Here is a 16,203-nt window from a genome sequence, read left to right on the forward strand (position 1 = left end):
CCTCTGCCCCCTCCCCCAGAGGAAAAAAATTGGCGGCGGCCAATGAGAGGCCAGGAAGGCGCCTGACGTCCGCGAGCCAGCGGGCGGCGTTGCCTGGAGACCCCAGCCGGGTCAGCGTTCTATCCCCTCCCCCGGCACGCCCGCCCAGTGGCTGCCGCGCTTCGGCGCTCTATATAGGGCGCGCGCTCGCGGCCCGCGGAGTTCCAGCAGTTCGCGAGCTGCCGTCGGCTCCGCGCGGGGGGGGCGGGCCGGGCGCCCCGGGGTGCGGAGGAGCGCAGTTTGCTTCTCTCTCCTTTTCCCCCACGCCGCACTCCCGGCACCCTCAACCTAGTCCACGCTTCCTCCCTTTCCCGCTTTTCTCGCCCCCAGCCAACTTTCGGTCCCTCCCCGCCCCTCGCCCGTTATTCGTCGTGGCTCGAGCCCGGCCGCACCGCCCCGAGGGCTCCTCTGGACCTCCCTGCCCGCAACTCCGACCTTTACAGGATCCAGAAACATGTCGACCACACTTATGTCCGCCTTCTACGATATCGACTTCTTGTGCAAGGTACGCGGGGGAGCAAGGAGAAAGGAAGGCGGGCAAGCAGGAAGCCCTTCGAGGTTTCAGACTTTATCTTCTGTCCTAAGCTTTTGGGGGACCCCTCCCCACCTTGACTTTTTGGGGTCGAGAAAAATCCCGAAGTTTGCAGTAGTTGTGCTTGTGTCTTGTGGGCGGGGAGAAGGAGCAGGGAGGGAGGAAGGGCAGGAGGGAGCGGCTGTAGCTGTTTCTCCCGAGCCGACCGCGGCAACGCTGCCCGGGGCTTCCCGGACCGAGTCTGCGCCGCCCAGGCCGGCGGCCCACAGGCTGAGGATCACATGTCGAAAACCAGCGCGGCCTGGAGTGGGAGTCCGGCTCCTCCCAACGCGAACTTGATTCTTTTGCGCCGTATGGGTGGAGGGTGGGGGGCGAATCGAAAGCTGCAAAAAGGAAAAAGAATCAGAGGCTGGCAGTTCCTCTGCAACTCGCCCCAACTCTTCTTCCCCTTACCCTTTTTCATTCCTGCCCCGCTCCCCTCCTTTTGGCAGACGGAGAAGTCCCTGGCCAATCTCAATCTGAACAACATGCTGGACAAGAAGGCGGTGGGGACGCCCGTGGCCGCCGCCCCCAGCTCCGGCTTCACACCGGGCTTCCTCCGACGGCATTCAGCCAGCAACCTGCACGCGCTCGCCCACCCCGCGCCTAGCCCCGGCAGCTGCTCGCCCAAGTACCCGGGCGCGCCTAACGGCAGCAGCTGCGGCAGCGGTGCGGCCGGCACCCCGGCCTCCTACGGCACCCTCAAGGAGCCCTCTGGGGGCGGTGGCACGGCCCTGCTGAACAAGGAGAACAAATTCCGGGACCGCTCGTTCAGCGAGAACGGCGAGCGCAGCCAGCACCTCCTGCACCTGCAGCAGCAGCAGAAGGGGGGTGGCGGATCCCAGATCAACTCGACTCGCTACAAAACTGAGCTGTGCCGGCCCTTCGAGGAGAGCGGCACGTGCAAGTACGGCGAGAAGTGCCAGTTCGCACATGGCTTCCATGAGCTGCGCAGCCTGACCCGCCACCCCAAGTACAAGACAGAGCTGTGCCGAACCTTCCACACCATCGGTTTCTGCCCCTACGGGCCGCGCTGCCACTTCATCCACAACGCGGATGAGCGGCGGCCCGCGCCGTCGGGGGGCCCTTCTGGCGATCTGCGTACCTTCAGCACCCGCGACGCGCTGCACCTGGGCTTCCCGCGGGAGCCCCGGCCCAAGCTGCACCACAGCCTCAGCTTCTCGGGCTTCCCGTCGGGCCACCACCAGCCCCCGGGGGGCCTGGAGTCACCGCTGTTGCTCGACAGCCCCACATCGCGCACGCCGCCGCCGCCCTCCTGCTCGTCGGCCTCGTCCTGCTCTTCGTCCGCTTCTTCCTGCTCGTCGGCCTCGGCAGCCTCCACGCCCTCTGGCGCCCCGACGTGCTGTACCTCGGCGGCGGCGGCCGCGGCGGCAGCTGCCCTCTTGTACGGCACTGGGGGCGCCGAGGATCTGCTGGCGCCAGGCGCCCCGTGCGCCGCCTGCTCATCAGCCTCGTGCGCCAATAATGCCTTTGCTTTTGGCCCGGAGCTGAGCAGCCTCATCACGCCGCTCACCATCCAGACCCACAATTTCGCCGCGGTGGCCGCTGCCGCCTACTATCGCAGCCAGCAGCAGCAGCAGCACGGCCTGGTGCCCCCCGCACAGCCCCCAGCGCCGCCCAGTGCGCCCCTCCCTGCCAGTGCCGCTGCACCTCCTTCGCCGCCCTTCAGCTTCCAGCTGCCTCGCCGCCTGTCCGACTCCCCCGTGTTCGATGCGCCCCCTAGTCCCCCGGACTCGCTGTCGGACCGCGACAGCTACTTGAGTGGCTCCCTGAGCTCTGGCAGCCTCAGCGGCTCCGAGTCCCCCAGCCTCGATCCCGGCCGGCGCCTGCCCATCTTCAGCCGTCTCTCCATCTCTGACGACTGAGGCAAGAGGGCGCCAGTGAGGAGGAGGAAGGGAAGGCCTTTCTGCGGGTGTTGGAGGGCGCCCCTGCCATCTTGTCCTTCCTAAGGGCAGGGGGCCGCGGGAGTAGGGGGTGACACAAGGCACAAGCAGACTGCAGGCCGGACCGAGCACTTGGACTCGAACATATGTGCCGGGAGGGGCCCCCACTCCTCCCCTTTCGGTTTCCTCTTGTTTTTTATTATTATTTTTATTATTATTACGAAGTTTCATTCTTGTTGAGCAAAAAAAAAAGCCAACTAACTTTGTATTGATGAACAAAATATTCACAACAGGACAGTTGTGATGCGAATAGAACAAAAAGCCAAACACTTAAACTTTTTTAGGTCTCATGAGTTTGGGACTCTAGAAAAAAATCAACCCAGCACCAGCAGCTACCAACCACCATTCCATATCTTCACTTGAAAAGCATTAGTTACAGTCCAGATGTGGGAACTCTTATCTTGAGAGAAGTTTCTCATTGTCTCAGACCAGTGTAAACAAACCAGCCAAGCCACCACCTTGCTAAACCTATAAGCTTTTAGAATTTAATATTCTGCCAAGAATATGCCTTTATAGTCGTCATCTCCATAGGTTGTTTTGTTTTTTGTTTTTAAACTGAGTTACACGTGTCTGGGAAAAATCCTTGCATTCCAAAGTTTCATACTGGTTACTGGTTTTGTTGCCACCACTTGGTGGATGTTTAATTTAGAACCATTTCGTCTGCTCTCTCTGGAAGCCGTGGGCAGAGATTAGTTTGTAATTGTTGGGGAATAACTGCTGAATTTTTAGCTGTTTTGAGTTGATTCGCACCACTGCACCACAACTCAATATGAAAAAACTATTTAACTTATTTATTATCTTGTGAAAAGTATACATTGAAAATTTTGTTCATACTGTATTTATCAAGTATGATGGAAAGCAATAGATATATATTCTTTTATTATGTTAAATTATGATTGCCATTATTATCGGCAAAATGTGGAGTGTATGTTCTTTTCACAGTAATATATGCCTTTTGTAACTTCACATGGTTATTTTATTGTAAATGAGTAAAAAAAATCTTAATTTAAGAGATTGTATGTAATATTTATTTCATTAATTTCTTTCCTTGTTTACGTAAATTTTGAAAGATTGCGTGATTTCTTTACAGAAATCTATCTTGATGCTGTGGAAGTAGTTTAAGGAATATCTTATGAGTTTTCTTAGAATGTATAATGGTTGTAGCCCATCCAACTTTAAAGAAAATGACCACATACATTGCAATTACGCTTAAATGTGGCATACTTTCCTCATTCCAACTTTATAAATTAGCAAAAAATGTTTTGGTTTGCTTATTCCACCAGTTCTACTGTGACATGCTCTGCATATAAAGACATGTAGCAATAACGGGGGTTAGTGTCCCAGTGCCTTTAGAGGGGCCAGAAACTTGCCTTAAATCTTCCTCAACCAAATAAGTATTTTGTCTATTAGTGCTTGAGAGAATTTGAATGTAGGATGGGTTCAACTGCACAAAAGGAAAAGATTTTTACCACTTTTTTTTTTTTATATAGATAAAGTGAAGAGGCCAACTTAGTGCTAAAATGATATGTATTACATGAATATACCTTGTTTAATTACAGAAAATTCTAAAACTTGTACTATTTTTTTTTTTCCATGTAGAAAGGCAGGAATGCTTTCCTGGGCAGCAGATGAATGAGCAGTAGCTTTAGTTTGTATGTACGTAGGTACAGTTGGAGCACTATGTATGTATGTACTCTGGACTACTTTGACAGAAGTAGGTATTTGAATGTAACTTGAGTTGTAATATATTTTGGGGAATCAGCTCACTACAAATTGTGACTGTAAACATTGTACTGTAAATGTTTTGTAGTTTTCCCCCAATAAAATTTTTGGGAAAGAGTTGTGTAAGCTTTTTTGTGGGGATATGTAACTTTCTAGCTCCCCACCACTTGTGTCAGACCTCACCCAGGTCTTAGAGGGGTTGCGGGCTAGGATTTGCAGAGCTGACAGAGCCTGCCCTTCCGTATTTTATAGAAGTTTTTTTAGCTGAAAGTATTTGACTGTCAAGGGCATGAGTTAGCTGTTACCCTTGGTAATAAGATGCATCCTAGTGTTGGCTGACTGGCTGGTGGTAGCTCCTGGCTGGGAGGCCTGAAGGGGTGTGGCCTGCCTGTGAGTCACCAAGTGGATCACGTGTCTGCAGTGGCAGCTAAAGGTCCGGATTTTTTTGCTGGGATGCCCAAGGAACAGAACTGCTTGGCTAGGGAAAGGAGGGCGGTCTTGCCAGGCTGTGGGCTACAGGCCCTCAGAATGCTGAAATGGAGGTGGGGTGTTAGGCCTGGGATTTGCCTGGACTTTGGAAAACCTGGTTGTGTCCTTGTCGAGAGAGGAGGGAAAGGGACAAAAGATTAAACAGGTTAAACATATCTGGGTAATGTTTGTTTACGTGGACAGCTTCCTCTGGGAGTGAGCACACACCCTATTTATGCGAAAGGATTACTGTCTTCTTTTAGACAACTAGCCAGAAAGCAAATTCAACCCAGGTCTCTAGAAAAAGGCAGAAAAAAGCAATTTGCTGATTCTCACCACAGTTGAACAAAACTTGAGTATGGTTTATTTCCTACAAATCACTTTAAAAATTTAAAAGGAGGTTGACAAATCCATGTTTTTCCTTCACCCTCTTTCCCTCCTCCCCCTGCTCACCACCCAGACACACTTTCCAAAGTAAGAGATTTAGCAATAATTTGTTTTCTTATCTACAGCAGCTGGGCTCTATCAACCAATACTTACATCCCTTCTCCCTGCCTAGCTGGGGTCTCCTGTGTCAAGCAGCTGAGCTAGGCACGGTGGGGTTAGTCTGCAGAGTCCCGCCAGGCTTCAGGCAGCTGTTTCAAGTTAAGGATGATTGTGCTGGTGTTAGCTGGAGCATTTTGGTGCTTGGTCCATGCTGCCAAAGGGAATGGGCAACAGTTTCAAAGTTCTCCCAGATTCCTGGCCCCTGGCTGAGGGCCTCAGCGGTGGGGGAGGGGAAATCCGAGGGCAAGGAGGGCTGGGCCTGGAAGACCCTGCAGGCTCCTTGGCCTCTTCACCATAAAGAATGTGCAATGGGGAGGAAAAGTCTAAAACGTGTTGCTATTTAGGCCAGGCTGCATTTCAAAGGCCTTGTTTCCACTTCATTCCAAAACTTATTTTTCTTAAACAAGTACTTTTTGATCAGTTGGAATGTCAGACTTCTTTTTGGGGTAAGCCACATTCATTTTTTAAAATTGGTTTGTTTGCAAGCCCAACTTCTAAGGGTGTTTTGTATTTTAGACCCAGTGGAGAGTGGAAAGCTGGGGGAGTCATTCAGAAATTTCCTTGCTGCAGATCAATGGAGGGTATGTAGGTCATTGTCTCTGCAGCAGCTGGAATTTACAAACAAAACTCTCTGCTATTGCTTGATCACCCTTAACAAAGTTTTTGTTTAAATTAGGGGAACAAGAAGTAAAAAATTGCAAGTAAGGACAAGCCAGGATTCCTTTCAGGGGCTGGGGAGCGGAACTAAAACTGACTCTGGTTCCAAAACTGCATTACATTCAGGATAAAATTCTTTTGTAGTCAGTAGTGAAAATGAGTCCAGAATGTGATAGCATTTAGAATATCTTAACAGAGGCATTTCCACAGGTTGTTTGAAAACTGAAGTGTTTTTTAAGCAACCCAATTAGTGTGCACCACTTTCTAAATTATTTCAGAGAAGGGATGCATACATATTTTCTACCACTCACTTTGTCTGAATCTACTGCTGAGCACATAAGCGGGGGGGGGGGGCACAAAATAACTATTGAGGAGGCCAAAGCTCTGCACCCACCCATGGAAATGGAGGATTGTAAGCTCTGCAGCAGTTCAGGGACCCAGATGAAGGGGCCAGGGCTGAGAGGGCCCAGAGCAGTTAGGAAAAAACAGGCATAGCTCTTAGCTGCAGGTCTGGCCCAGCACTAGGATGCTCAATGTTAAGATCTGCCTGGGGAGGTCTCAGAAAATCTCCAAGTTGAGTGTGTACAGGGAAGGATGCTAGAGTGCCTTTGAACCTGGAATGGAATCATCCTCATGCATTTGCTCTCCTGTTTTGCTTGTGGTGACAAGAATGAGGGCAGATGTGACTCTGTATCTTCTTGAAAGCAGAAGTTGGGTCTCTGTGCCTTCCTTGGCCTTGTGAATTAGTGGGAGTCAACACAGCCCATAGCCAGGCTTACCTTCCATTGTTGGCCTATATATCCACTCTCCATTGTTGTTACCTCATTTAATTATGTTTATTTTTTCTTGTTCACACTCCAGGGATGTGCAGATCTGTGGCCATCCAGGGCAGATCCAGTTCCATGCTGCTGGCAAGGCCAAGGACAGTGGGCCCAGGGCAGGGGGAGCAGGGAGGAACCAAGCCCTGGCTGCTGAAGGAGCCCTGCAGGAAGGAGGTAGGTGGGGACCTGGGCAGCAAAAAGCCACAGTACCTCCAGGGCCCAACCCTGCCTAGGTGGGGCCTTCCAACCTCTCCTGACGGATTTTGCTAGCCCTGGAAAGCCTATGAGTATGTATATGTCTAAGGGTGTGTCTGTGTGTGTTGAAGGTCTGTGGGGGTGTGTCCATGGGGAGAGTGTATATGTGTATCTGTGTTTTTGTCTATCTAGGTGGGTGTGCACATGTTCATGTGTATTATGTGTGCAGGTACTCAGGTGTCTATGTATGGTGTTTCTGTGGGGAGTATTGGTCTGTGGGGCTGTCTGGGGGGGTGTGGACCTATGTGGCTATTGATATGTGTGGGGTGTGCATGTACGTCTGCAGGGTGAGAGAGTCTGTGGATAAGTGTAGAAATCCATGTGTGGGTTTGAGTGTGCCTGTTGCTGTGAGTGGGTGTGTCTGTGTAGCCGATGCCGCATGGATAGGTGCCTGGGTCTGTGGGATATGAGGAAGGATCTGCCAGTGTTGCTGTATGTTTGGGTCTAGATGTGTCTGTGTAGGTGGGAGTGTGTCTGTGTGGGGGTGGGGGTGTTAACAACACCTACAGAGGAAAAGCAGCCCTTTTTAGCAGGCCTCTTTCAAGTTGAAAACTGCTTTCAAAACCCGGAAATGATGGCCGGGCTGTCATCCGCTTCCTGCAGGGCAGTAGGCAGAACAGGCTGAGTGGGAGGGTGGCAGACAAGCCTTCAGACCTGCAGGGACCCTATACCCACCTTACTGTGGGGCACACCTGCCAAGGACAGGCCTCCTGGGCCTGACTGCAGGGACATATTTAGAAACAGTTAATTCTCTGGTTGGAGGGGGAAGGGGCCCATTTTTTTCATCTGTGCAGAAATAGCTCTTGTCAGATAGGAGTTCTTGTGCCCTCTGGGGTGAGGGGCAGCTCTGCAATAGAAATATATTAACGATTTTAGGCAGACAAGAAAACTCCTAAGCTTGCTTAAACGGAGTTTAAAATATTTCTCTAAAAATAAGCTTTGTTTTCCTTGTGGATTCCTTTGGCAGTCGGGCCCTCATGTCAGGGTGCTTTAGCTGGCCTGGGAAGCAAGGCGGAATTTTTAAAAAAGCAAGTGTTTCCCAGCTGTGGCCTTGGAAAGTTCTCCATTTTCCATTTATTAAACTCCTAGTTTCCGGCTAATTAAAATTATTTTCAAATAAAACTCCCTGGCCCAGCAATATTTGATGAAACACACAATTCCCAGTGACCCCCTCTACAGGAGGCCAGGCCCCTGCTGTGGGGTGGCCTGTGACCCCTCCATTGGGCCCAGTGCCAATTTTATCAGGAGAAGGGAACCCTTTGAAATGCAGGCCAAGGGCCTTGCTACCAGATCCCACCACTCCTGTGGTTGCAGGAGTGAGAGGCTGCTTGCAGGGCATTCTCTGAGCCCTGCAAAACCAGTGTATCACTTTGGAAAATAGTACTGGTAGTCCTCAAAAAGTTAAGAGCCCTGTGCCACTTGAGAAGGTGCTGTGGGTCATTGGGAGCCTACTGTTTCATTCCCTGCACCCCTGAGCCGAGAAGGGGTGCACTTCAAGAGTGGGGAACTCAGTTAAGGTATGTGGCAGGTGATGCTATGCTACCAGATTGTCTCTTCCTGGCCTGGCTACTATTGAAGCTTCATGTCCAGTCAGGTCAATCTGCTGGGACTTTATTGAGCACCTACTGGATGCCCAGACCCTAAAGTAACACATTGGGAAAATGGAAATCAGTGATGCTACAGGGCAGGAGGCATGTATTACTGAGGGCCAGACTTGGTGAGATTCAGACTTGTTAGCAGGTCCCCCCTCACTGCCCTGGGATTCAGTCTAGACATCAAAGTGGTGGGATGCTGGGAATGCTGGGACTACTGGCAGAACCTTTCATTCATCCCACAGATAGTTCTTGATCATCTAGTAAAACTCTGCATAGGGGTAAAAGGTGAGCTGACCGATGTCATCCATGCCTTCATGGAGTGTACCTGTTTTCAAGGTTCACTCATAATGTAGCTTGAATCAGCCTTCACTCTTTTGTATGGCAGGATAATATTCCCTTGTATGGACATACCACATTTTGTTTATTCGTTCATCAGTTGATGGACATTTGGCTATTGTTGAACAATGCTGCTATGAATATCCATGTACAAGTTTTTGTATGGACATATATTTTTCAATTCTTTTGGTTATATACCTAGAAGTAGAATTGCCAGAGGACATGGTAACTACCGCTTAACTTTTTGAGGACTACCAGTACTATTTTCCAAAGTGATACACTGGTTTTTGTAACTATTTTATTAAAGTCCGTTTCCCCTGCTCAGCTTGATGCATGCCCTATTTTGTTCACATTAAAAATATGTACAATTGTTCACAATAGCCACAAAGTGGAAACGATCCAAATATCCATCAACAGATGCATAAATAAACAAAATGCGATATATCCATGAAATGGAATAGTATTTAGTCATAGAAAGCAATGCAGTGCTGATTCATAGTACAACATGGATGAACCTTAAAAACATTATGTTATATGAAAGAAGGCGGACACAAAAGACCACATATTGTATGATTCCACTTACATGAAATGTCCAGAATAGGCAAATCCACAGAGACAAAAAGTAGATTAGTGGTGACCAGGGGATAAAGGATGAATGGGAATGACTGGTGATAGATATAGTGTTTCTTTTTGGGTTGGTGAAAATATTCTGGAATTAGATAGTGGTGGTAGTTATAAAACCTCAAGAGTATACTAAAATTTGTACATTTGTATACTTTAATCTGGCGAATTTAAATGTATGTGAATTATATCTTAATTAAAAAAAAAAAAAAAGCATACTCAAGCTGAAATCCAGGGTATGAAAGAGGACAGGGTATGAGAGAGCCCCTGTCAGAGAAACTGACCTCACTTAGGGTCCAGGAAGTTTCTAAAGAAGGGTAAAGGGTAAGTAACAGTAAGGCAAAGGGCCAGTGAATTTTCCAAGTAAAAAGAGCAGCTGGGTGTTCATCTCAGCAGCATATAGACTAAACTTGGAATAATACAGAGAAAGTCAACATGGCCCCTGCATAAGGAAGACACGCAAATTCATGAAGCATTTCATATTTTTTGAAGGTTACTGGAATTGTAGTCATCACTTTGTAAGGTATATAGAGGTTGAATCACTATGTTCTATACCTGAAACTAATATAATATTATATGTCAACTATACTTTAATTTTTTAAAAAAGAGCAGCCAGTGCAAAGGCCCTGTGGTTAGAGACAGCATGGCCCCAGAGAGGAAAGGAAAGATGAATACATTGCCTGGGAGAGGAGAACAGAGCAAAGGGGCACAGGATGGGGCTGGGGCAATGGACTTAGCCTGCCCTCTGCCCCCCACCAATTCCTCCATTAAAGCATGATACTTTTGGTTTGGTGACTTTTATAATGCTCTCTTATGTTATCCTTTGAAATTTTCTATATTTTGGTTAAACATTTTCAATGAAAAAAAAAAAACTTCCCTCAGAGCCCCCTTAAAAATGTAAATACTCCTGAGAGGGGGACTCATTTGGACCTTTCGCTGTAGAGGCCAGTAGGTTATCACCAGTGGGAAAGAACTGTGACTCTGGAGTCAGAGGTGGGGAATGGGTCCAAGTGGTTGTCAATTAACCCATTGTGTGACCTGGAGCGCAATTCACTGTCTCTTTGAGCCTCAGTTTCTTCATTTGAAAAAATGGATTAATCTATTGTCCTTGTTTTTGTTGTAAAGAGTAAGCGAGATAATATTTGCAAAATGCTTCACCCAGTGCCTAGAGGTGGTAAGTATTCAACGAGAATTAGCTGGCTGTTATTATTATTACCATTTTGCTTCCTCATCTTTCACTCACCGTCCTCCCACAGCTCATGCCCACAGGTCTTCTGGTTGGAATGTCTTAAGGATTCTAACAGCAACTATTTATGGAAGGCCTATTAGATACTAAAGCTTTATGTATATTAATAACAGTCTTTATACCTACCCAAGACTGAGGGACTGTTACCCCATTTCAAAGGCAAGGAACTGAGCTCAGAGAAGTTTATGCCCAAGGCCAAGCAGCTAAGAAAAGGCCAAAGCAGAATTCAAAGTGATCTAAGGTGTTATTCCTTCAAATCGCCTCAGGCTACCTCTCAGACTCCACTCCACCTGCCTTACGCCCACACTGTCTATACCATATTTTCACAATTGTGCTTTAAAACATGATTAGTTCAGGTTACCTTTCACTCAAAATCCACTCAGAATGAAATCTAAAATCTTAGCAAGGCCTACGAGGTCCCACATTGTCTGTAAGACCCTCCCTCCCCTCCCACCAGCCCCTTCCTGTCTGACCTTGACAACCTTTCCCTCATCCTGCTCTAACCCACACAGGCCTCCTTGCTGTCCTTAATCATGCCGGGCTTGCTGTCTGTCTCAGGGCCTTCGCACTTGCTATTCTCTTTGTCATGCTCTTCTACATGCCTGTTTCCTTCAATTTCCTGCTCAGTGTCATCTTTTCAGGGGCCACCAGGCCACTCTCTCTAAACCAACACCCTCACTTGGCATTCCTTCTCTCTTGTCCTGCTTTATTTTCCCTAGCATTTGTCATCCCCTGACATATTTCAAATTCCTTTGTTTATGTTTGTATATCTTGTCCTTCCTTCTTAGACGCTAAGCTTCACACCTCATCAATAGGTACCTGATCTGAGGAGAGTCAAGAAAATCCCCTATTCTGCCCTCAACCAAGGGCCTTAAGATGAGAATGGCAACTGCTTTCCTTTGGAAATTTTAGATACAGCTGTGCTGTCCAATATGGTAGGCACTAGCCACACGTGACTATTTAAATTTAATTTAAATTAAACAAAATTTAAAACTCACTTCCTCAGTTGCACCAGCCACATTTCAAGTGCTCAATACCCACATGAAGTTAAAAGCTGCTGCACTGGACAACACAGACTATTTCCATCATTGCAGAAAGTTCTCTTGGACCACAGTGCTATTCTCAAGTGTTCTATTAAAATGCAAAGAACTGTAAAGAAAGAAGCTTCTATCATCTGACCCTTGAAGTGCTGTCCTTTTCCAAAGCAAGTCCTAGGACACAACCGTGGTGCCCTTGACGACTCTTCCCTCACAAGCCAAGGGAGTCCAATATATTCCAAAGCTACCACGCTGGCAGATTGTAAGCGCCAGTAGAGGAGGAATAAAGGGACTGCCCACCGTGTGGCACTTCACAGCCCCGTCCGGCAGCCTGAGACCTACCTCCTCACACCTAGACGTAGACCCTCATTCCAAGCCCCTTCGTCCCTCATCTCCACAGCTGTGGCATCACATCCATCCAGTCACCCACACCAGCGCATGACATCCTCCTGAAGTCTTTCTCTAGCTTCCCTCTACTCCTTTCCTCTAGGCTTCCAGAACCTAATATCTCTGCTTTCTAACCATGCCTAGATGCTGCCCCCCTCTCTGTCTTTACCACCTCAGCAACTCAGGTTCCCCCTCTCACCTGGACAGCAGATGAACCAGGAGCCCAGCTGCTCTTCCTCCCAACCACCATTCCTCAGAGGCACCTAGGCAACCATGCCCCTCTTGCCTGAAGACTCCGAAGGGTGCCCTCACCCCCAGTTCAAATCCAAGCTTCCAAACATGTCCTCAGCCTTGATGCTCACCACTCCTCAACTGCCCTGGAGCTCTCCTGACAAGCCCCTGCTTCCTCAGCCTCAGCTAAATGCAACCTCAGATCTAGCCTGCCCACCCACCCAGCCCCAGCCCCCCAGGCCTTTGAAGGAGCCCAAAGCACATTATCCTATACTTACATCTTCCTCTCTAGCCTGGAAATTCCTTCAAAGCAAGAGCCATCATGTTCCTCCTTGCATACCCCAACCTAGCTCATAGAAGGCCCTCAATAACTTTGTGCAACAAAACCAGAACCCCTATGAGAGTGGTACTGTTCTCTCCCATTTGACAGATGTGGAAAATGGAGCTCAGAGAAATGAAGACACTTGCCCAAGGTCTCCCAGCTCATGAACGGTGGGGCCACGGAGCCACCTCACCCCATGCAAGGGCAGAGAGCCCCGTCTGTTCAGAAGGGTGGAGAGAGGCACTGCTCCTTGGTAGACATGGTCTCTAGCGGAGTTTATCCTCTTATTCCAAACCTATTCAGGCTTGTTCTGAATATTCATACCGTAGACATTGAATTTCAATATGTACAAATGAAAAAGCGCCCCCTGCCCTGCCCAACCTTCCTCCTGTCCATTCAGTAACTGCTCTGTGTAAGGAGTTCCTGAGATGTGATTGTGCAGCTCTATCTATAAATATCTACACACACACACACACACACACACACACTCGTATATGGTTTCAGTTCACTAAGTGGCATCGTGCTGTACCTCCTGTCCATCCGCACTCTCTCTCCACGCAGCGTGCCAGCACCTTCTTTTAATGGCGGCGTGGTATTCCATATATGATGGCCGCCAAGGCTCTGCACTATTTCACTTTTATGCACGTCCTTATACACAGACCCTTGGGTGAGTGTTTCCATCAGATCAATCCCTAGAGGCAGCACTGCTGAGTTGCGGGGCAGCTCCCATGTTTCTGTGGAGGTAGCTTGCATTTAAAACCTTGAAACCAGCCATTCTAGGAACCCTCCCAAATAGTTGCACTAAATATTCACCCTCCACTTCCCCCTGTGCCTCAGAGGCCATGTCTATTCCTGTTTGTTCCTTATATGTCTGTTCTGAGTTTCTGGAGTTCACATAACAGGGGCTGCCTCCTGGGTGCTAGTCTTTCTGTCTTCTTGTCCTATTCCCCAGCCTTCCCATGGCGAAGCCCCATCTTCCCCACCTCCAGGCTCTTAGAGAGCAGTCCATGTTTGTCCACTACCTGGGCTGTTGCCAAAGACTGCGGCTGCCCCCTGGGGCCCCAGGCAGGCCTGGGTCAGTCCCACCACGCTCAAGGGTACCTGGGTCTTGAGGGCAAGGAAGTGGAAAGATTCTCCCACTAAAAATGTGACTGTTGGTGGTGGCAGCAGAAATCCTCCTGAGACAATAGTGTTGCCAGCCGAGGGGGTGAGACTGTGTGGATGCGTCTCTGTGAGAACATGTAGGTGAGTGTGTGTGTGAGTGTGTGAGTGTGTGTGTGGGCACGCGCGCGCATGCACACACAGGAGTGACTGTTTGCCAGTGTGCGTGTGTGTTTTAGGGGGCGGTTGTGTCAGGCGTTATGTAATGGAGGCACTCCCTGGGGCCAACAAACCGCAGTGGTGTAACCGCCGCTTGGCTGGGCCACCAGAAGGAAAGGAGGGAAATGTAAACATATTCTGGGCCTTCCCCTGGCCCTCCACAATGCAGCTCTTCTGGTCCCCAATTCCCACCACCTTAAGCCCTGTGGGCTGGCCTGGAGGTAGTGATAATAGAGGCCCAGGAGGCTGAGGCCAGGGGTCATAAAAACTCTACAAGGACTGAATATAGCTCTTGATCCTGACCCAAAAGACAGGACAGAGAGAAGAGTCTAGCAGGGTCTACCTGGGCTTCTCCTGGGTGTGCCATAGGCGAGGCCTGCAGCCTTCCTCACCCACAGAGCTGTCCTCTATTTAATGCCCAGAAGTCTCTACCTACCATTGCCCTGCAGCGAACCAGTGTGGTCTCACTGCTCACCTGCTCCCATCTTTGTGTGGCTTCAGGGTGCAAAGGTATACCTCCTCCCTGCCCAGACACCTGCCTACCAGCTAACTCCCAGATGCTCAGCCCTTTAGCACCAGACCCAAGGCTCTCTCTTCCAGAAGCCTCCCCTGTCTGCTCCAGGCAATAGTCCTTTCTCTCTGCTCTAAACTTCTGAGGCATCTTTGGACATATAGCCTGACATCGGGCCATGTACAATCATCCTGTGTTTTCTAATTGTCCATTTAAATAATAATGGCCAGAACTTATGCAGTACATTCTCTGCCAAGCCCAGTCCCTCGAGGTGCTCTCATTATCACATATCATCCTTGCCCAAACCCTAGAAGGTAGAGTTCTTACCCTTATTACATAGCCAAGAACCCAAGCAGGGAGAGCATCAATGACTTACCCATTACTACACAGCTACACCTAAAAGATTCTGGTGGCAGAGCCTTATTCATAACCTCCCATGGCTAAGCCCCGCACTTCCAGGCTCTTAGAGAGCAGGAGTTGTTTCACCTCCCACCTTCCCTAATGTACAGCCAGCTGGGCACCCACAGATGCTCCTAAAAAGGCTGTGGCTTACTCAGTGGCCGGCATGTAGTTGGTGCCTTTTAACTGCTATTTGACTGTGTAACTGGTTGAACAGAATGGAATAGAATCTTTTACTCAGAACATAGAGTGATATGTTAAGAACAGGGGTTTTTGGAGTTACACAACCATATGTTTGTAGGCAACTCATGAACCTCAGTTTCTTCATCTGCAAAATTCGGGAATGGCCATTGTGTCTTCTTCACAAGATTACTGAGGATTACACATAACACTGTGTATGACAGGCTTGGCTCAGTGACTGGCTTGGATCCCATTCAGTGGAATTGCTAGGTAAGCCTCATTCCCTGTTTCACAGGTAAGGAATCTGAGGCCCAGAGAAACACCTTTCCTGAGATCTTGCAGTGTTTGGACTGCAACTGCAAATTACTGATTCCTAGCCCAGACCCTTACCAAGACAGGCCAGCATTTTTCATCCATAACAATGTGAGTAGATGTGGTAGGGTCAATTGAAGGAAGATATCTTTCTAGACTTTAAAAAAGTTTTTGATTAGCTAGAGGATAGTGTCTTCTAAGAAAGATGGGCACCTGCCTTTTCCCACCCCAGTGAGGGGAGGAGTTAATCAGGGAGGACTTTCAGGAGGAGGTGAGTATCAGTGCTACCCTGACCCTTAAAGGAGGAAGACACAAGGGCACAGGCTGCAATTACTTGGAGGCAGGTTTTCCAGGCCTCCATAGGCATGCCTCTCACAGGGCGAGGGGCCAGTGGGATGGGTCCTTCCTCCCATCCTCATTCACTTGAGCTTTAGATCCTTTGAGTAATGCCAACCCTACCACCTTCCCAATAAAATGTTAGCTCCAGGAATCTTTTCTTGTTGGTCTGCTTTACTGTGTCCCCAATGCTTAGAACAGAGCTTGGCACATAGGAGGCGCTTAACGAATACTCGAAGGAACGATTGCATTATCTCCTCCCTCCTGCCAATTGTACACTCACGCCAGGTGTCTTTATTCCTGCCCTGTTATGTCCCTGCCAGCAGT

The 16,203-nt window shown here is 48.9% G+C and overlaps 1 protein-coding gene and 1 non-coding gene across 2 annotated transcripts; both read left to right on the forward strand.

The window, feature by feature from the left end:
- The first annotated feature begins 203 nt into the window (after nucleotides 1-203).
- Nucleotides 204-4,411, forward strand: ZFP36L2 (ZFP36 like 2 zinc finger CCCH-type). Its single transcript, XM_039887289.1, has 2 exons — nucleotides 204-544; nucleotides 1,063-4,411. Exons 1-2 carry the CDS (start codon nucleotides 494-496, stop codon nucleotides 2,494-2,496), a joined length of 1,485 nt encoding a protein of 494 aa, XP_039743223.1. The 5' UTR covers nucleotides 204-493; the 3' UTR covers nucleotides 2,497-4,411.
- A 5,564-nt stretch (nucleotides 4,412-9,975) lies between these two features.
- LOC120622184 (U6 spliceosomal RNA) lies at nucleotides 9,976-10,082 on the forward strand. The gene has a single exon (XR_005658441.1). It is a non-coding gene; the product is annotated as a U6 spliceosomal RNA (small nuclear RNA).
- Nucleotides 10,083-16,203: the final 6,121 nt, after the last annotated feature.

Source organism: Pteropus medius, unplaced genomic scaffold (assembly GCF_902729225.1).
Source record: "Pteropus medius unplaced genomic scaffold, Ma_sr-lr_union100, whole genome shotgun sequence".
In the NCBI taxonomy this organism is placed as follows: domain Eukaryota; kingdom Metazoa; phylum Chordata; class Mammalia; order Chiroptera; family Pteropodidae; genus Pteropus; species Pteropus medius.

Bases quoted from the DNA above. Each gene is read 5' to 3' on its own strand.
- ZFP36L2 (XM_039887289.1), top strand. From the start codon at position 494: ATGTCGACCACACTTATGTCCGCCTTCTACGATATCGACTTCTTGTGC. The intron at 545-1,062 runs GTACGCGGGGGA...TCCTTTTGGCAG, and splicing joins ATATCGACTTCTTGTGCAAG to ACGGAGAAGTCCCTGGCCAA.